Source organism: Serinus canaria, chromosome 9, assembly GCF_022539315.1.
Source record: "Serinus canaria isolate serCan28SL12 chromosome 9, serCan2020, whole genome shotgun sequence".
Lineage (NCBI taxonomy): Eukaryota > Metazoa > Chordata > Aves > Passeriformes > Fringillidae > Serinus > Serinus canaria.
Window position 1 is genome coordinate 17,019,060 of NC_066323.1, and position 21,270 is coordinate 17,040,329.

General features: G+C 39.0%; 1 protein-coding gene across 4 annotated transcripts in view; it reads left to right on the plus strand.

Annotated features, from left to right (window-relative positions):
- PAX3 (paired box 3) overlaps positions 1-20,720 on the plus strand; it is a 77,825-nt gene extending 57,105 nt beyond the window's left edge. For all 4 annotated transcript variants that reach the window (XM_030227124.2, XM_030227125.2, XM_030227127.2 and 1 more), the window contains exons 7-10: positions 6,149-6,314; positions 7,401-7,615; positions 18,395-18,641; positions 19,158-20,720. In XM_030227124.2, the coding sequence (XP_030082984.1) occupies positions 6,149-6,314; positions 7,401-7,615; positions 18,395-18,641; positions 19,158-19,192 (663 nt within the window). In that variant the 3' untranslated portion in view covers positions 19,193-20,720. The remainder of the gene's footprint in view (positions 1-6,148; positions 6,315-7,400; positions 7,616-18,394; positions 18,642-19,157) is intronic.
- Positions 20,721-21,270: the final 550 nt, after the last annotated feature.

The window sequence follows — 21,270 nt, forward strand, 5'->3', positions numbered from 1 at the left end:
ACTAGCATGGAATTGAATGTTCCCATGTCAAACTTGTAATCAGCTTGTTAGCTATTGTAAAAACCTTATTATAACCTCAACAAATAAGTCCCAAGAGCTCAGATGTCTTGAGTAGCTAGAAGAAAACTTATTAAAAATTTATTTTAAGTGTTGTGCTTGGATATTATTTTATTTGCTTCACTGTGGTAAAGGGAGGGAAAGCTTGGAGAGAAGTAAGGGGAAAGGTGAGAGAAGTTATGACTGTTGAGCTAGCAGTAAAGTTTAAAGGCTCTGAAGTCCAATTTCTCAGCTTTAGTAGTATTTTCTCAGTAGAAAACAGTGAAAAGTACTCTCTGAGAAATCACTGGGGAGGGGGAATCTGTGCCAAAAAAAAGTCTTAATTTGCTTTCAGCTCTTCTGAAATGGTTTGAGCATATACTGAACTGCCCAGTCCTATGGGAAGATGGGGCAAAGGGAATGCAGGATGGATTCAAGAACACTCAAGACTCACTTTCATCAGATCTTTAGTTATTCCTGATGTGGTTTTATGGAGAATTTCTGATGCCTTTTCTTGAGACTGAATCTCTTGCATCACAAAAAGGCTAAAGAAAGAAAATGCTGTGTGCATCCTTGCAGTAGATAACCCTGTAATTGCAGGTCCCCCCTCCCCTGTAAAGGGGAAATTCTTATGGGTAAATTAACCAACTGCATTCATATGTGGGCTCAAGAGGACTTTTTTAAATATAAAGGGAAAAAAGGATGTGATTTTGATTCTCTTTCTGGTCCCTGCTGCCTAAGGGCTCTAATTAGTGTCACTTTAACTTATAAATACACAGATCAATTTGCTTATTACTTAATAATTTTCAGAACTATTCAGCTGCAGATTTTTAGAAGTATTTTTGTAGGACTGATTCAAAGCTTTCTCAAAGAAACCTAAGAGATGGGAGTATGTTGGATCACACTGGGAGGTGGTTGGGTGTCCCTACTCTCTTTGGTACAGGCTAGTGACTTTTTGGTCTGTGGTTTGGTTTTTTTTTTTGGTTTTTTTTTTTTTTTTTTTTTGTTTTGTTTTATTTTGTGTGTGGTGTGTCGGGTTTCATTTTGACTTTCTTTGCTTTTGGATTTTTTTGGTGGGTTTTTTTATTTGTTTGTTTTGTTTTTTGTTTTGGTGTTTGGAATACTTTTCCCTTTTATTCCCACCTCCCTCCCTCCCCCCGAAATGTTTTCAAAGAACTCTGGTTTCTAGCACACTGATAACTCCTAGTATCCTGAACAGCATCACTTCCCATGCCCATAAAGAGCAGGCTTCAGCAGGCAGAGAACCCTCAGCATTGTGACATTTCCTCTGGTGGCCATGGCAGGCTGCTCTCAGCAGGCTTTGGGATGCTGTGAGGGGACATGGTGTGCATCTGTATGCAGTGGACCTTATCCCTAGGAGGCTGGGGGTGTGCAGATGTCACAGTCAAGCTGATTTTTCAACTAGTTATGCTAAAAAGCAATTATGTTTCTACTCTTTGTACATCCCATGGCTGCTCCCTGGCAGTGCTCTCCCTGCAGCTCATAGTGCTGATACCTTGGTGAGCCAGGATGAAAAAAAAAAAAAAAAGGAAAAGGGAGGGTAAGAAACTTATTTCCTGTACATGCCCCTGAAGGGCCACTGAAGTAAGTGAGGTCTGGCATCTGTGGGGACTGCAGGAGCAGACCCTGAAGGTGTCTGCAGCAGTCACACTGCCATCTTTTGCAAAGATAGCAGAGTCAGCTCTGCCTGGGCTGGTGGAGCTCAGCTTTGTTTGCCGTTTCCTCTTCAGCCTCCCCTCTTCCCAAGGCACCCCTGCTGTTTCTGGCACAGCCCACATTCTTTCCCTGGTGGAACATCCGCCGACTCTGGCTTCCAGGATGGTCAGACTTTGTTTTGAACATATGAATTTTGTGGGAAGGGAGAGGTGGAATAGTAGGGTGGGGGAGGCAGTTACCATGAAAAATATCATGAGGATAAACCAAACCAACTCCTCCCTCCCCCCATCTAGAATTCATCTAAAATTAGAAGTGCCATTAACAATACATCACTCTCTCAACTTTTGTGTTTCTGGCACTCGTGCTTGCAATGGTCAGGACTTTGTATAACAAAATATCCACGGGTTTTTTGCAACATTCACATCTTGAATGTTCTTCCCTGTTGAATCAGAGATCTTTTTGCCTTAAAAGCACATAGAGCACTCTGTGTTTATGATCAGACTGTCGAAATGTCAAGGCTAATTACACTAGTGTGTTCCCAAGTGAATAAATGCATCTTCTAAAGAATATCCTGTTGAGATCAACAAAATAAGATATTGGCATGATCACTTGCAAACTGCTTTAAGAAAAAATTATAATAAGAGGCAGGATCCAAACATAAGGAAATAGAGATGGAAGAAACCTATTAGTTCACCTTATCCATTCTACATTGTTGCAAAATACAGTTTTTGTGTTCTGTGGCAGAGTGATTTCTTTTTTAGTCAGTCCAGTCCCAGGTGCTTGGAAAACTGGAGCCTCCAGTATTTAAAACGCTACTTTTCCCCTGTTTTGTTCTGTATTTCATCTTCTTCAGTTCTAATTTTGAGCTATAAATGTTGGCCAGACATTGGGATTCAAGTTTGTTTCCAAATCATCTGGGTCGTTTACATTCCATCTTTGAAAGTGACATAGGAACTGAGGAGTCCAAGCCTCACTACGGTCAGTGTGACTTGGCTTCTGTGCAGACATAGTTTCTGAATGCTTGGGTCCTTCAGCCAAGCTGTGTTTCCTCTGTCCATTTTTAGATAGTTTAGAGTTTGATTTCTGTTGTGCTCACTGCAGGGTGGCACTTTCTCACAGGATGATATTTGGGATCTCCTCCAGGGGCTGCTTTGTACTGGAAGCATCCCTGCAGCCAGGTGATGATTTTGCCTCTCACAAGGAGGTTGTGGGAGAAAGGAGCATCTTATGGGGACCTGCTAGATTTGAAGAGGCCACTCATAAGATGAGAATTTTGTCATGTTGGTGGAAGTTGAAATCTGTTGCACATAAGGGGACATTGCATTTAAGTCATATTGGAAATGTATAAACAAAAGAAAATATTCCCCCAGGTTTTTACAATATGTTTCTAAGGAGACATATTGGCTTGTGGTGACTGGATTTATTTTTAAGTCTTGGCTTGAGATTAGCAAAGTTTTTCAAGATTGCTTTAGTGGTAGTATTGTACATGGATTTTTCGTGATACATGAGGAGTTAAGAAATGAAAAAATATCTGGACTCTTGAAATAGATCAAGGCAACTGACTGTAGTCTAAGGGAAATATTATGATTAACAACCCCAATTATTTCAGTTAAAATAACATATTCTGAATATGTTATTAATTCAGCATTCGTAATTCTCTTCAAGCTTCTGAATAAAGCATGGGATTTGACTAATTTTAATAAGCATTACATAAAATGTAATGCTTATTAAAATTAGTAATACTTAGGTTTCAGTTATTTAGGTTTCGGTTATTTAGCTTTTAGTAACTTTTTCTTGATTTGGTGGCTTTTTAATTTTTGTTTTCTTATGTGCCTCTACCATTCTGTAGAGTAAGGTATTGTGTGGTATGAGTGGCAGTAAGGCTTCCTCTGCAGTTTTGAACTTGTTCAAGGGGTTTTGGTGAGTTAATTTTGGACTAACTCTGGTGCTAGTCAGGTGCCATCTGCCTTCCTGCCACCGGGGAAAGCAAGAGGCCAGTGCCAGAGGACTGTGCCAGTGCCATGTGACATGAGTGTCCATCAAGTAGCACTCATTTGGCACATCCCAATCACACAGGACTGAGGTGGCAGTACACACCTTGTTTCTGCACCCCTGCAGAGTCCCACTCAGTACAATGGGGCTCCAGGTGGCAACAAAGCTCTGTGCAAGGATGGCCATTGTGTGCCTGCTGCAGACTTTTTGATACCGTGTGTTCCTTTCAGAGATGTCTAATACACAGCTGCAGTTGTGGAAAAAATGCAAATCTACAAAATGAGCTAAAAATCTGTCCATAAATAAAAAATAAAACTTGGCATTTATGTAAATTGCTTACTATTGAATTAAAGTTTGGGATTTTGACTCATTTTAATAAAGATCTGGAGTCTGAAGGCAAATGCTTATTTGTAGAGAAAATGAAATCTTGTTACCTCAGTTTCCCGAGTGAAATCCATTCACATAGCCTAGCCTTGTTCATGTTCCCAAAGCACTTGGAGATCATGAGATAACCCTCTTGACCTGAAGAAGAGAGAGTGTCAAGGCAAAAAGCCAGAGTTAATGACCTGGGTCAGCTAATTACAACAAGGGTTTGCTGTTCCCTGGTCACTCTTTGACCTCCCTTATCCTTTCTGAGTGTTCTTTGGATCTTTAGCAAGGTCCCTTTCTTGCTCTACAGGCTGAATCTAGACCCATCCTCAACTACTGCTCATTGCAGCTTTAGCATCTCCACCCCAGTGCCTTGTCCCTGCCAGCTGCTTTCAGAAATGGTTCATGTGGAGACAGAGGGGGTTAATATGTGCAGCAAAACAACAAGAGAGGGATTTGTGACATGGAACAGAGGCTTCACCTATCCCTCTGTCCTGGATCTTAAACTGGAGTGGGTGTGTATCATTGAGGAGTAGAGTAGTAGAGTTGCAGCCAAAGGAGGAGACAGCTGTGTGAACTGAGCTTCTCATTCTGAAAAGAGGATGTAGTCAGAACAAACTCCATGGTGACAGATGGCCTATGGCAGAAACCAGATGGCCCAGTGAGTCCCACCACTCCTGTCATGAAATAGCAAGTAGAGGAGAAGCCCACAGTGTATCCCAAAATGTTGTTACTCTCTAGTGTGAGGGCCACTCATGGTTTCTAAATGGTGTTACACTTAGAATCCCAGTCTGTGATGCCTGATTCATAAGCCAGCAAGGGCTGCTTGCTCAAGGGTTACAGATCTGAGCCCGTCTTATACAAACACATCTATATGTGGCTCATCAGCTAATGTGCCTCAGTGGCTTTCAGGCCAGGCTGCCTTACAGGCTGTGCAGATCTACTTTATCAGGTATTAACACTCAGTTGAGGTCTTATATACTGGATAGTATCTATAGATGAGCACCACAGCTGCTTCAGGGTGTAGGATTATGAGCAACTGGCTGCTTGTTTACAAATGTGTGCAGTCTCTGTTACCTGAACCAAGCATTCTTTCTCTCAGTGCTCCACCATGGAGCTGAGAGCTGTAATCAGGAGCCTGCTCTGACCCTACAACAAGGCAATGTGCCTGACCCTTCTCCAGGCATCCCTGCACTTTTTGCCCTTCCAATTTTTGATGTGTGGAATTGCTATAATATCAAAATTAACAATTAATGTGTTTTGCAACTCCTATTACGTCTGCATTTGTGATGTCTTGCCTCTTTGTATCTTGGTTGTAGTAAGAACTATCCAAGACTTGGAAAGCTTAAAATACAAACTGAAAATGATGTGAAGAAAAGCAGATTTATAGCTAAAATGTCCCACAAATCCAAACCCCATCTGGCTGGTGTGCTGTCCTGGGAACGGATTTCAAAGTGGTTCTGAAATGCTAATCTAGTACTGAAGTTCTGACCTACTGTTTTGTACATATGTGAACACATGAAAACTTGCTGGGAGGGATTTGTGTATTTTGTACATGTATTTTTCTAATTAAAAGCTTGAAGTTCTGTTGGTCATTAGGGCAATATATTATCCCAATATATAAGTACATGCACCTTCTAACAGTGTATTAAGTGATGCCACTAACTTGTCAGCAACTTAAAGACAATAGAGTACAGATGAAATAGCTTTGGCTGGCACTTAGATTAAATGGAGGGGTTTCCCCTTTGTCATTAAATCTGGCACAGTAATGATAGTGATTAAAACCACTAAAGCTTGAAAGAGTACACAGCTCTTTTTTCTCAGGAGAGTTTGAATTTGAGAGGAAACTAGGGATCAGAATTCCTGTGTTGAATCTGCTGGACCATGGAAATGTATGCCAAGGGTAAGGCATACTTTAGGAGTACTGAGTTCAGTGTGTTTAGGAGTACTGAGTTCAGTGTGCATCTTCTGCATCTCTCAGGCACTGAGCATGTTTGAAATGCAATGCCATTCTTTCAGATACATCTGTACTAAATGTGCAAAAATCAAATGTTCATGTTTAAAACATTTGCAGGTCTGGTTTAGCAATCGTCGTGCCAGATGGAGGAAACAGGCAGGAGCCAACCAACTGATGGCTTTCAACCATCTGATCCCTGGAGGATTCCCACCCAGTGCCATGCCGACTTTGCCAACGTACCAGCTCTCTGAGCCCTCCTACCAACCCACCTCCATACCCCAAGGTACAGTAGCCCACAGGTACTTGGTTAAAATAGTGTTACTGGGAGGGTTTCCTGTGCTCATCCACTGCAGAAATATTTTATATTCTAATGAGTTGGCTGATTTAGGGTCTGACTCAGGGAGGAGCCTGCAAGCCTGTATATTTTAAGCATGTAAGAACTGAGATTTGTTTTGCTGCAAGAAAGGGGTGGTTCCATGTAAAGGGTGCTCTCCAGAGAAATAATCACCTTCTGCCCAGCAGGCATGCAGCTTTGGTAAAGTGATGGACACTCATCCCTGTCCTGCCACCGCATTGGCCTCCTTTGCTGGAGCTGTTTGGTGTGATGTAGAAGGAGACAGGCACACTCTGTCTTGGTTGTGACTATCATTGATGGAGCATTGGAACTTCTGTAAATTCTCTGAATATTTATCTGAGGGTGGAAAAAACAGCTATTCAGACCACCTTGTTTCACATCAGTCAGCCAGTCTCAGTAGGGTAAAAATTTTTGTTAATGCTATCAGAAATTCTGTGAACTTTGATGGATTTGAGTGGGAGAGAATGGACCTTCAAATCTAGGCTTTGTTAGATTCATATTAAATAAAAACCTTATGAATTAGATTTTATAAAATAAATTGTGTCCTCTTATTGCTTCCTCCTTGAGATTTGGATCCTAACTCTCAGTGGAGGTTCTAACTGAGGTAATTTTTCACAGCCCAGGGGTTCTCCCATCCATTCTTTGACATGATATAAACCATGGTGGGATTTCTGAGCTGTGAGTAGGAGGAGAAGGCTGGTCCTATAAGTAAATAAATATTTTCCTTAATTTTTATATATAAACATATTAAAAAAATTGCTGACAGTATGTGCTCACTAAGGGTTGTCTGAAAACCGCATGCCTGTTATGATATTTCTAGTCTGTTTAAGATTTTTTTTGTGTAAACTCACAGGCTAGTTAAATATCAAGCAAAATTATAGATTTACTTTTCTACTTAAACAGTATTTAGATACAGGTTCTGATGCATTTCTCTTAAGCTGAGCTTCACATAATGAACTTATTATGCCAGAAGTAAAAGAGGAAAACACATCAACATGTTTCTTCTGCTTGCAGCCGTGTCTGATCCAAGCAGTACCGTCCATAGACCTCAGCCTCTCCCTCCAAGCACTGTACACCAAAGCAGCCTCCCTTCGAACCCCGAGAGCAGCTCTGCCTATTGCCTGCCCAGCACCAGGCATGGATTTTCCAGCTATACAGACAGCTTTGTGCCTCCATCCGGGCCCTCCAATCCCATGAACCCTGCCATTGGCAATGGCCTCTCACCTCAGGTCAGTCCTGTGTTTTCAGACAGAGGATTTGCTGTATACCAGAACCAAAGAGTCTATTCCCTCAGGCCACAGCATAATGAATTGCCAAATTTAAACCATAATGTATTCTTTATATAAGCCACATGATTTCAGTTTGCTAGTTTCCTTTTTTTAAAAAATTTTTTCCCTCCTACTGGCTGAAAAAGAGTCATAGTTTATATTTAATTTCATCAGATTTATAATGGAATCATGCAGACTTCATGTTTGCATCCAGTTGTCAAGCATTTGTAATGTACTGCTTTTCCCCTGAAGATCCAGGCTAGGTACAGAAAACTGAGTTTGTGTTTTTTCTGTGAATAAAATATCTCATTAAAATAACATCATCAAGATTTTACCAAGTGGTCCAGGAAAATTATGTACAAGTAGTATGAGAAGAGTTCCAAGGACTGAGAAATGTGTATTGAGATGAGCTGTAATCGAGTTATAAATACATAAATGAGAAGTATTACTGCTCTTTGGCAACATATAAAATGCATGAATACCATAGTTGTTTTTCTAATTTGCGTGAGCTCTTTTAAGGAAATCAGGTTAATAAATTGCCTTGATAATTGAGTGTCAAAAGATTGGTTAAATTTTCCTACACACGGCATCTGTCTGAGGCTGACATTATTAGTTAAAGCTTGAATAGATGGTAGTTTATTAGCAAGAGCTTTGCCCAGGTGCTTGGAAAGAGATGTCCACTAAATTCTGAGGAGTCACAAAGAAGATGCAATCTATAATTACAATCAGGAATCTTTTCAGGGCTGAAAGTGAGAGTTTTAACAGCTTTATCTCCTTTCTACCCTTTTTTCCTCCCAGTGCTTAGAAAAACAGAGAGAAGCTCAGAATGACACAAATGAAAAGTGAAAAGACAATTATACTCAATTACACACTAATCACTGACTATCACCACTGCCTAAGCAGGGAGAGGGCATTCTAATAGGCAGAAAATGAGATTTTAATGGCACAAAGGGTGGCCAAAATAACGACTCGTATATCTTTGCCTCCTTCGTTTTCTTCAACTTGTGGTTTGCATCTCGGGAGTGCAGTTCCTGGTTCCTGTGCAACGGTGATAACTCTGTGCAGCTGAAAAGTTCAAAGGCTCTGGAGTTGAAAAGAATGAATAACAAAGGCAATGAAATAAACATTTTTGCCCAAAGGCAAAAGTTCATAAACCCTTTTTTGTAACCGTAAATGTAATTAAGATTCACAGATTCCTATAGCATGGAGTGTGGTACAAAACTTCATGGCTTGAAACCTCAGGAAAAAAATACCAACAGAAAAACAAACGGATGTACTTCCAACAAGACTTGAATAGATTTTGTTTGAAAGAATTCTGATTTCTAAATGCAAACTTTAACAAAATCCATGACATTATATTAGTTGTTTCTTTTTTTTTAATGGCTAGTTTCATAGTGTGCAAGGCTTCCACATTTTTGACATAATTATCTATCTGGTTTTCCATGTAAATCCATAAAAAGTAGTTGTTAGTGTCAGTTTAAATATGTGTTGGTTCTGGCTGTGGAAAATGTGATCTCTTTTTTTCCCCTTTCACAAAGCTTTTATTGTCTGTGACACAGAAGTGGAGCACAACAACAGTAAAGAAATCTTGTGATGGCTGGGTAAAATGGGACAAAAATGTGAGGCCAGGTCTCCTCCTGCCAAAGTCTTGCTGATTTGAGGTTTGATGTAATCAAAAGGAGATTCTGTGCTTTTTTACACCTAGCCCTGTCTTTACCCTAGGAGACTTCTGTTGTTTTATTGTTTGTTTATTTGTTTTCCTTAGACTTCTGAAACCTTTTTCTAACCCAGTGCTTAGCACCTCTGCTGTGTCCAGCAGCTCTACCAACAGGTACAGCTAGGTTTAGGGGGATGCTGATCCCTTTAAAGTTGACATCATGCTTTCATTGCTCAATGCATAGAGGAGATAATCCATTTAGATTTAGAACAACTTCTTGGCAACTAAATGATTACCTTCAACAGATGTTAAAAATCTTCCCATCAAATAAACAAATTAAAAACCCAGACCTGAATTCATTTGGCATTGCCAACAACTCCTCTATGTCAGTTTTGGTGCTTAAACAATGACTTAGAGACATACATAAAATGTAGAGGTATATAACATGACACATTCAGATTTTGTGTTTATATTATGCAGCAATACAGCCTCAAACGTGTAAATTGTGTGCAACAAATTGTGAGACTGTAGCAAACCAGTGAAACTCTGGATGCTCAAAGGAGCCTCAGCTGCTGGTCACAATGTTAGTGTGTGGAATGTCCCTTAGTTGTGGGGTGTGTCACCGTGCATCCCCTCTCCATGCTTCCTCAGGTGCTGAAAGAGAGGCTGAGGTAAGGTAGAGTTGAAAGCCAGCTCTGCATTTGGGGTTTCGTGAAAGAGGGAAGCAGGAGTTTTCCTGCTGAGTGGCCATGTTGCACTGCCCTGCATGTGTGCATGGAATTTAGATGAGAAAGAAAGAGGGTCTATTTACTAGCCAGTGCATTTTTGACCACAATAAATCTGGGTGTGTGAGCAATTAACATAATGTTTCCACCCATCCATGTGTCTCTTGTTGGCAAGTGCTCCTGACAAACTGAGTCTAATGCTGAGTTTGTGGTGACTGTAGCAGGGAGGGAGAAGGGGGGCATTGTCTGAAGCCCAGATAGTATTTTATGATTGAAAAACCCCATCCTTAGAACATATAGAACAAAATCTAATACTAAAATACACAGGATCATATTCTTAGCAGACTTAAACCTCTCTCTCCTCTTTGTCATTGATTTATTACAAATGGGGGTCTGACACAAAGACACCAGGGAAGCTTTATTTTCTATGAAGAATGGTTCCATTCTAACTTTTTTCTTGAATCTGATAGACAAATATGGTATTTAAGGCAAACACTGGTGAAGGTAAAAGACAATCAGAGACACCTAGTGTGATGTTATTTTATTTTTATTGTTTTAGCCTTGAATTTTGGCATGAGAGGGGACTGTATTTCTCAGTTCTAGGAAGAAGAATGCTCCATTACATACCTGTCTTCCAAGCTGAGTGTTGAAAAGTTGTTGATCTTGTTTAAAACTATAAGAGAACAGAAAGAGTTCCACCTTGTTTAATACTTTTTAACATCAAGACAAGATCTGCAGATATCCTTCAGATGACTGATTATTCTCCTTGCTCATCTGGTTTATTCATTACTACCTGGAAGTGGTGAGAGAACCTCTGTCTTGCAGGCATGCAGCGGGTTGACTTTTGCTGGAAAAAGTCAGGGATTAGTGTCTTGGGGAGATGGCAGCCTGGAGTGTTTGTATTTCATGAAAAAGCAACTCAACTGCAAGCATGCCATCTCAGCCAGGGCTCTTTAAATATAATGTCAGAAAAGAGATTATTAGTGTGTAATATATGTAAATTGCATATTTTTATGTTTTCTATGCCTATTATGCAGCTTCTTGCCTGTCATGCATACATTTATGGGAATATTGTATTTCCTTTTCAAATTAGGTTTTAGTTGCTCACTGAATTTTCTTTTAACAAATGTTTTTAAACTCAGAATTATGAGGGGATAGCATATCTGGATGTTAATGTATGTACACAGGACTTAGGCATGCTTTTGGATTGGCAGGGCACTTTATGATTAGTGGCCATCACTGGCTTTTTGCTGTGAACCAGAGCAGTGACTGCAGAAACACTTGTCTCCCACCTGCAGGTGTATGCTCTTGGTGAAGGGTAGATTGTTTTAAAGACAGGGTATCAGTATTTTGAACTGCTTCATTTAAGATAAGGAAAAAGGCTTTTCCGGTGTACATTGGCATCCCCTGACCTCCTCATGTGCTTTTTATTAGTGTCAGAGCAGCAGAGTTTGCCCTACACCAGGGTCAGGCAGTTTGCTGGTTTGGAGAGTGCTGCTCTGGCTGCTGTGGATCCAGGTGGAGCAGCAATACTCTGCTGGGATTGCTGCTCTGTGAGTTTGTGTGCTTCCTGTATTTAACCTGTAGGATATTTAACCTGTAGGATAATCCAGGCTTAAACAGCACTTCAGTTTTAAGATATTTCTGGGAGAAGAACAAACGTGTAACCTGTCTCCTGCTAGGCATAACTCCTATTTTTCCTCCTTGCCCTCTAGAAAGTTTCTCAGATCTACTGTTTCCTCTTCCTTGCCTTCTCCCCCCATAATTAAATCAAACCCATAGCTTTAAAGGCTGCAGTTTTGAAATGGGAAGTGGATTGAATATTGAATTGGCTGTGCAGGAGATCATAACAGTCTTTAACGAAGTTTGCAGTTTCATGCCATTACCTGGAGCTCAGGAATAATCTTGATAAGCAAATCCCAAATTTTTCCTTGAACAGTAGTAAAGAGGCAAGCTCTTTCAACTGTCAAAACATTTCACTGCCTGAGTTTAAGAGTTTCCCTGTAACTCCTTTTGGTGAGATGGATCTTAGGCATGGGCTTCTCTCAAGTCTTTGAGAGCACTTGGTTTTCATTAACCTGACGTATGGGACCAGTGGCAGCTGTCGAATCAGTTAGATATGTTCATAGTGTCTTGTTAACTCTGTTTTTAGGGGAGGCACAGGAACCAGGGCTAAACATTTTCATTCCTCATTAAGAGGGACAAGAGCAGTGAAAAAAAGCAACTATTAATTCATTATACTTTCCCCCATACCTTCTGTTGGATTACCTTGAGCTGGTTGCCCACAGAAACATTTCATTTGGGTTCAAGTCCCACAGCAATGAGAAGCTCATGATCTTTGGCACAATGCACTTGGCTTTGAGAGCTCTTTGCTTAATGACCCAAAGAGACAGGGCATGAATTCCTTAGTGAGTAAGAAAGTTAATTCACATGATATAATCATCATCAACACGAGTTTTTGTTCTTTTTTTTTTTAATTTAAAACCAGAAGTTCAGACAATGGGGTCAATTATTTTTTGTTTCTCTGAGTAAAATAGATGAGATTCAATAGTTTTGTAATTGTTACTGTGTGAAAATAACAACAAATATTATTTATTTTGTAAATATACTAATTTTTTATAGAATATTCTATATTTTATAGAAGTATACATTTGTAGATAACATACTTACTAAATACATTAATATAGCAGAAAAATCAAACAGGTGACTATTTAAACTGTATCTTTTTGAATGTCCACCTGAGCTTTTCTCTCTTGGTTTGTTTTGCCTTCAGCCATAGCAAATCCATACATCCCAATTGTTGAGGGAAGGTGTGTGAGAGCCTGATCTAGTGACAGCTGGGCTGGTGTTCTTAATAGCCAGAATCCTTCTTTTGTGTTTGGGGCTGAATAGAAGGTGGGAGGAGGAGAGTTCACAGGGAAAGAGCAACTTAATACCAAACTTAGGCTTGTTATGAATTCTTTTGAGTAATATTGCCATAGTTGAGCATTTAAAGTTATGAGACTCCAGTTTCTAGGGCTGCCTGAAAAAGCTGGGAGATGTTTAATTGCATAGATATTAGCAAAATATCTATTAATATAAAATATTAGCATATTTTATATTAATAAATTATATGTTCATCTTTGAGCTTTGTTTTACCTTTTCACTCATCTTTGGTTGCTTTTCATACCAGGGCCTCAAGAATTAGCTGATCTTAGAATTATTTTGGTGATATTCTCAAGTTCTGGGACTCTGTGATTTAGCACTTTAAAAAAGACATGAGTTTTATGACAGACTGTAATAATGTTTTGAAAATTGGCAATTTTCTGTAGGTAAAAATGTATTTGATGAAAGAATCATGTTATCCTCTTAATTATCCTAAAGGAGCACCAATGCACCTTCTCTAATTCCAGTGTAGGTACCAGTGATACCGGGTGGTGTGAAATCAGTATCAGGTCTTATTGATATGAATATGCAGAAGCTCAGATCATCAATGTCCAAAGTCAGGACTTTTGCTCTTGTTTTCATTAACCAAGTATGTGGTTGCCAGGTCTTGCCATTTGGCAAAAAAATTTATTTCTGTCAGGTTTCTTGTATTCAATAGAAATATTCATATATATAAAATGTATCAGCAGCTTGGTTCTAGGATCCTATAGCTATAGATCCATATAGCTAATTAACTTTAATTAATCCTCTGAAATCTCTCATTATAGTGAGTGATAACAATCTTTTTGTGTTCTTTCTTGTGCATTATTTTGTTTTTTGAGAGATTTCTCTACAGTGAAGAGAGCTAACAGCAGGTAATGCCATTCATCTCGGAAGGAGTTTAAAATTTTCAGTGTTAGTGATGAATGACGGTATCTGACCCACATCTGTTTTACATTAGAATGGAACATTGCCCTGACATCGTTAGGAGCATTTGTCAAGATTCCCTGGACAGAGCTTCTGTAAATTACATGCTGCAAATGTGTCAGGGTCAGATAAGAGGATATCATTAACTGTGCTAAAGTTTACTCATGGTTCTGTCAGTTCAACTTAATATGTTAACTGCCAACCATTTTCCTTGAGCTGTTTCATTAAATCTTTCATTCACAGGAGGGGAAAAATAGTATCACTGTACCCAAAAAAATATTGCACATGTTCTTTTCTCATAAATCATATTAATTGCAGGCATGGTCACAAAGCATATTAAACACAAGCATGCGTAAATGAATTAAAACACATGAGAATTTTATTGTGCCTATGGAGGGTCCTACATTCTCAAATACTAACCATGCTAACAGCCAGAATGTTTCATTTCAATAAAATAAGCTCTTTTTATTTTTTTTTGTAGTTTAATGGCCTTTATTTTGGTGATAATAGAAGTATTTTCCAGCAGCTGATAATGGACCAGACATTGTGCTCATGCCTTTAAGGCTTTCATCCCTCGAGTTCTCTTTCTCGATGGCACCCCTCAGCTGGTGATTCTGTGCTGACTCCACCAGCAAGGGATTTGTCCTAATGAATATTTTGGGTTGCTTCAGATGTGTTCTCTAAAAACTTTTCTGCAGACATTTGTTGTAGCAGTCTACTGTGTTCTGTTTACTTATTCCTAATTTCACCTTTGTTTTCTAACAGAGTGATTTCATCAATTATACATTGTATTTTATTGTATAAGCACAAAGACTGTGCCTTAACATTCCTGTGTGTGTTTTGTAAAAGGTGAGAACAAAAATATATGTCGCTAAAAAACTAAAATTTGATTTTTATTTTTTTTTGCATTAATGGGAGTTCTACTCTAAAACAAATAGAATAGTTATTGTATCACTTTAATGGGGTGTTAGCTCAGCCCTTGGATTCTGAGTCCGTGAGGCTGATCATTACTAATTTAGCTTTCCCGAAGTGATTTAGAAGGAAACACATATTTTCCAGTAATTTGGATGGTATAGAGATTGAATAACTTCATTTTCTACCTTAACTATTATAAAGCAATCATACCTGTTTACTTAGAACTGTACTGCTTCACACCCACAGAAGATCTGAGCTGCAAAACCCAGATCTCCTTGCGTGTCTCCTGTGCAGCCAAGCTGAGGGTGCTGAGCATCTTGCAGCCATGGCCCGTTAATGGATTTCTAATTGATTAGGTGAAAGTTAGCCATGGCCTTCCTGTAACTCCTTGTATGGGTGAGAAGGTCATGGCACATACCGTAGCAAAGACTCCTGCCCTGAGGCTACTTCCCTTGGAGCTTTCAAAACAGACATGACCAAAAATCGAATTATTTAGATACTAATCAACTGCAGGATGATTCTGAAGGCCTCTGAGGAAGATATTTCTGGGAAGTTGGTTACTGTTCAGACTTCACTTTTCTCCAGCTCAGAGACAGACAGCTCAGTCAGTTCTGCTCCAGATTATTTACTAGGTGCACATCCACTTAATAAAATTATGCCTAATATTTTCTAATTTAAAAAAAGTTAAAGTAAGTCTCACTAAATGCTAATTTTCATTTGTCAAAGAAAAGAAATCTCAATCCAAATAGAGTTACTACTGATGTTTGAGTGGCATTTGAGATTCTGTCTGGACCCAGGTCTAAATTCTAAGACAAATCTCCAATTTTAAAATAGCTCCCAATCTGAAAGTTTTTGAGCTCACTCTTTTTGTTGGCAAAGTCCAAATAATTTTGTCTCGGGTTTTATTCTCTTGAAAACATTAAATTAAAACAAACTCTAGTTAAAATCTACAGTTGGTAAAATAGTTATTTACTCAAATTAGCAATTGGTTCTAAAAGTGCCGGCAGCCAAGGCAGTGATGTGAGAGCCCTGAGGCAGAGAGGAGCTCCCCTGGGACATGAGCCCAGCCCAGCCCCTTCTCTTTGCTCTTGAACTTGGAACAAAACCTGGGGAAGTCCTGCAGATATTGGTGTCACACTGGCCCTGCACGGCAATGCAAAGGGTTGAGCACTTGAGATTTCTGATAAACCCCTGAGCACTTCACACTGTGGTCAGAGCCATTATACTCCTGCCAACTTAAATATTTCCCAAAGTAGTAATTTTCAATGTAAATGTTTAAGTTATCCCTTTATTTATTTATTTTTTCTTTAGTTTTTTCTCTTCTTTTACACTACTAGTGTTAATTTCAAAGCACAAGGATTAATATAACCTGAATGAACATAGGTTCTAATGCTGTGTCCTGCTGGTGCATGTCAGGTCACTAAGCAGGCTACATATTGGACCATATCAAATTCCAAAGTTATAAGAAAAATATTTTGAATTTCTGAAACAGAAAAGTTTGCTAAAATAATAGAAATTTTGAAGTTTTCACAACCAATTATTACAATAAAAATTTGAGAGTCCAGTATTTTCAACTTTTGGGGAATTTTGTCACAAAAGGATGTACAGATAACATGATTTCTCAATCTGTGGTGATTGTAGAGTTGTTTTATTATTAACAAAATTCTTATATTTATTATTATTTATTATTAATTATTTATATATTATTACTTATTAACAAAAATTATTATTATCTTTTAACAGATTTTGGGCATTGAATGTATTTGTTGAATTAAATAGAAAATATCTTACATCCTGAATCCAAATTCATCTTGTTTTTTATAAACAAAAGATAATAAAAAAACTTTATAAAGTTGTAAAATTTCAATATCTGAATGCAATTTCTGCATATATTTTGGAATTTGTTTTTGCATGAATACTTCAGTTTGTGAAACATTGAGCAAATACCACTGGTTAAACTCATGGTTTTCAGCCCAGTGAATCAGAAGTGAACATTCCAGTGCTATATGTAGTAACTGAACTTCTTTCTCAGCATTTTTTTTTCAGTGAGATATCTTGGGTGCATTTGATTCAAACTTATTTTGTGTTCTCGATGCAGGGATCTGGGTTTCTCTTTCTGAGCTACTCTGTTTCTACCTCTTGCTCGTTTCCTAATCAGACCTGTAAAAACTGGGCAGGTCTTCTTTCCTACCTAAATCACTATCCTTGGATCATATTTCATATGTTTATTAAGGAAAAAACCCAAGCCAACCATGTAGAAAACAACTCAGAGCTGGAAACACAAGCCCCCCTGCAATAATAACACTTTTTAGTTTGTGATGGAAAATAAGTACAATTCCAGGACGAGCATCAGAACCTTAGGAAACAGATCTGTTCTTATGAGGTTTAATTTAGTCTTTAAAAAATAGACTCCAATTTAAAAAAACTCTCTTTAGTTTATGGCAAGAATTGCTGCAAAGCAAAATGATTATCAAATAGCACATGTCAGATAATTGTAATGCCTTTTTGGAGCAAGAACAGCCTGTAAATTATCACAATATGCAGTTATGGCAGAGGCTGGATGTCACCCATCCATTAGAAGCTGCAGAGTGTTTGTCAGGCTCTGAAGTGCAATTTATTTCAGCAAAAAGTAGGCAAATCTCAGTCATACACTTCTTTTCAAAATGTTCTACAGTGGTGTAACAGGAGAGGAAATGTTCACCAACTTGTAGTGGGAGAGATTTTTGAACAACAAGAACTTTTCACTGTAGTTCTGTGCTTGAAAATGCAGATGCTTTTGAAATTTTTTCTTGCTCTTCTACTGGAAATGATGGCCTGGGGCACTGGGCTTTTACAGGGACAAGCATGTATTTTCCAGTAAACTCTTATCAGCTTCTGATTTCGAAACTGTCCCTGTAGAAGCAGCTTAATGAAGGAGTCACAGCTGACCTGAAGTCGTTCCAGAGTGCCTGACCCTTTCTGTTGCGTCCTCTAGCTCAGATGTTGGAAACAATTACTGCTGTTACAACCAGCACTTTACTCTTGCACATTCACCTCTTTACAGCACACAGGGCATGCAGCAGTGGGGGTACAGCTACCCTGCCCCTTTCCCAACCCCAGAAGATCAGGATTCTGTGGGGTTCTTTGTTACTTCTACCAGTAGTGCTGCTGGGATATGCTCCAAATTGATTTCACTGTAATGGTTGCTGGTCTTGGAAAAGAAAATTGTGTGAGCTTTTTCACAGCTTTTTATGTTTCCAGATCATGCAGGACATCATGGTTAAACAGCCACTGCTTGTTTTTTGTTCTCTTGTAATTTCGTTCTCAAGGAATAAACATCTGCAGAACTCCCAGCTGGGGCTGGGATCAGGCACTCTAAAACCATTAAAGTTTAAAAAAAAATTCCTTGTTTGCCCCAATATCACTTCTTATTGCTTGCTAGCCATCAGATATTCTTTTGGTGGATGATGCAACCAAATTCTACTTCCTCTTGGGATTAGCTACTCAAAGCACAGTTCAATATCAGGTCTACCTGGTTTAGGAAATCAAATTATAGATTTGAGAACTTCTGTGGTTCTGTAAGCAATGGAGTTCTCAATCTATTTTAACTCTTTTTATTATTCTACTTTCTAGGTAATGGGACTCCTGACTAACCACGGTGGCGTGCCTCACCAGCCCCAAACTGATTATGCCCTGTCCCCTCTAACTGGGGGCCTGGAGCCCACCACCACTGTGTCAGCCAGCTGCAGCCAGAGGTTAGAGCACATGAAGAGCTTAGACAGCCTGCCCACATCCCAGTCCTACTGCCCACCAACCTACAGCACCACGGGATACAGCATGGACCCCGTCACGGGCTACCAGTACGGCCAGTACGGCCAAAGTGAGTATGGCACATTGGCACCCAGCTGCCCACAGCCTGAGCTGTCTGTCTGTCTGTCTGTCTGTCTGTGAGGAAGGGAGTTCTGAGCAGAGATCCTCAGGGCTCACTGCTACTTCTCAAAGCCATGCACTGGTGAGATAGCTGATTGTTCGAGCAGGATTTCTGCTGCATAATTATTTTCTTAAGTGATGTCAACAACATCTTGATGTTATTAATTGTTGAGACATGAAACCTGATTGCCATTAGGTAAAACATAAGAGTTGTCCAAAATGAAATAACCGCTGGCATTCCACTATTAGAAACACATGTTCTTAATGAGGTCAGCTCAAGAATCATTACAGTATATAATCCCAGATACATAGAGTTTTGTCAAACTTGTCCTAGGAATAAAAATATTAGTCCCTTTCCTTTGATACATCAGTATTAAATATGACATTGTCAACCTGTAGTTGGCATGGCCCCATGCTGTGAGGTTGTCACAGCACGACTTAAAAAGCTTCTTTTGCTTTTTTGCAGGTGCCTTTCATTATCTGAAGCCAGACATTGCATAAATGAACTGTCCACTTCAAGTTAAAGCTGGTCTTGTTTTCCGGTCTCACTCCAAGGCTTGGATACGAGGGATCTTCTCCACACAGTGCAGCCCAAACTGGGGCAGTCCCAGTGAGAGAAACAAGCTTGTTATATTCTCTCCAGTCATAGCTTTTAGTAGACTTTTGAAGGCTGGACAAAGCTATACAGAAGACAAAGGCCAAAAGCAATAATGAATAAATGTGACATGCTTCATTATGAGTGGGTATACAAAACAGAGCAGTATTTAACATCACAGCCTGGCAAACATTCCATTTTTTTGTTGTTGTTGAAATTAATGTGCATTGATTGGGACAAATGGAACATTTTGAATCTAAACTTAGAGCGGTTGAGCTCTGTGTACTCTGACTCATCTGACATCCAGTGCTGACTTTAGTCTAACTTTAAAACAGCTCAGTTTCTGAAGCAAGGTTGGAAGAGCCTCTCACTGTACACACTGGAAATTGTCATCAAGAGGAAACGTCACAGTCCCTAGGAAGCTGGAAAAGTGCAAAAGACTTCCCGAGCAACTCATTGGTTACCTTGCTGTGCTTTGTAATCACCTTGTCAATAAATGTCACTCACAGGTTTGGCTTTACCGAGAGAGGAGATCTTGTGTAACATGAAACCCAGATTTTACCTTTTTGTACGTGTTTTCCCAGTGTGTTTTACCTTTTTAAACAATTATGGGAGACAAAAAACCCCCACCAACAACTCGACTGATTTTTCATAACTGCCTAGCAATGTGCAATACTGTGTACCTCACACAAACTTTGGGATCATCCAAAGTCATAGATATAGAATCAGAACTATATTTTTGCAGGTACTTTTATTTTTGCAGTGCATATTTCCTGATGATAAAATACAGAAATGTTGCAGTCTGCTGGATTACTGAAATCCAGCTTGCTAATCATGATTTAAAGGTCATCTTCAGGAATCAATAGGAAGAAATTACGTTTACATGTTTTTTAGTGCTGTACAGGACATAGACAGAGATGGACCTGTATTTGACACATCTGTTTAAATTATACAGCAATATCCAGTATAGACAGTATAATTATAGGAACCAAGGTTTACAAGAAGTTTGCATTGTGACATTTTAGAATGTCAATAAATTTGTGTTTTGTGATGTTGAGAGGAAGAGGATGATGAAAGGTGGGATTATTTATTTCTCTCTATTCTTGGAGCAAAGAGGGAGGCAGAACACAAATACATTCCTTTTAGAGTTAAGGACTATGAAGTAGTGAGTTAGACTAGGTTCAGTACAGAGGTTAGTTCACACAACAGTCTTAAGGGTGATGGAAAAATGAAATATTATCTTTGTGTTGCAGCCTCTACAACAAAATGTGTTGTAAAAAAAAGAAAAACCCAAACAAAGGAACAAAAAAAAAAATCAAAAAAAAAGAAAACAAAAAACAAATGTCTTTCATGTAAAAAGTTCAGTAAATATTTACTATTTATAATGAATAAACATTATGACTTTCAAAGCACTGATGATTTTGTCCTAAAATGTAGTATTGTGATAAATACATTGATACATTTTAATCTGAATATCATGAAGAAATAAACCATGTTATCTTCGATGCAGCCTGTATTCATTGTATGAGTGTATTTTGCACCCATCCTGGGCTGGGGGAGCACTGGGCAGCCTCTGTGCCCAGGTTCTGCTTGTGTGCCATGTTGAACTCTGTATGTGTCTGGCTGTGGGTGAGATAAAGAACTTTGCATTTTCTGAGTGCCATGAGTACCAGTGCATCTGCCCAACAAGGGAAAAGCCCTTGCCATGCCATGCATTCAAAAACAAATAGCATAGGTTTAAACCCAGCACAAGCAGGGCAACTGGGATGGCTTCAGAAAATGCAGGGACTTTGTAATCAGTTATTGGGGGTATCTGTCCTGAATTATATTTTTTTTTCTTCAGAAACCTCAAGAATTTTTAATAGGCCTACACACAAGCTGATTGTAACATGGGGAAGACACTTCAAAATTGGTGGAATAAATTTTAGTGCCAAATCAGTGTGCAAGGGAATTTTACTTCACCCTAGGCTTGGTGAACATTTTA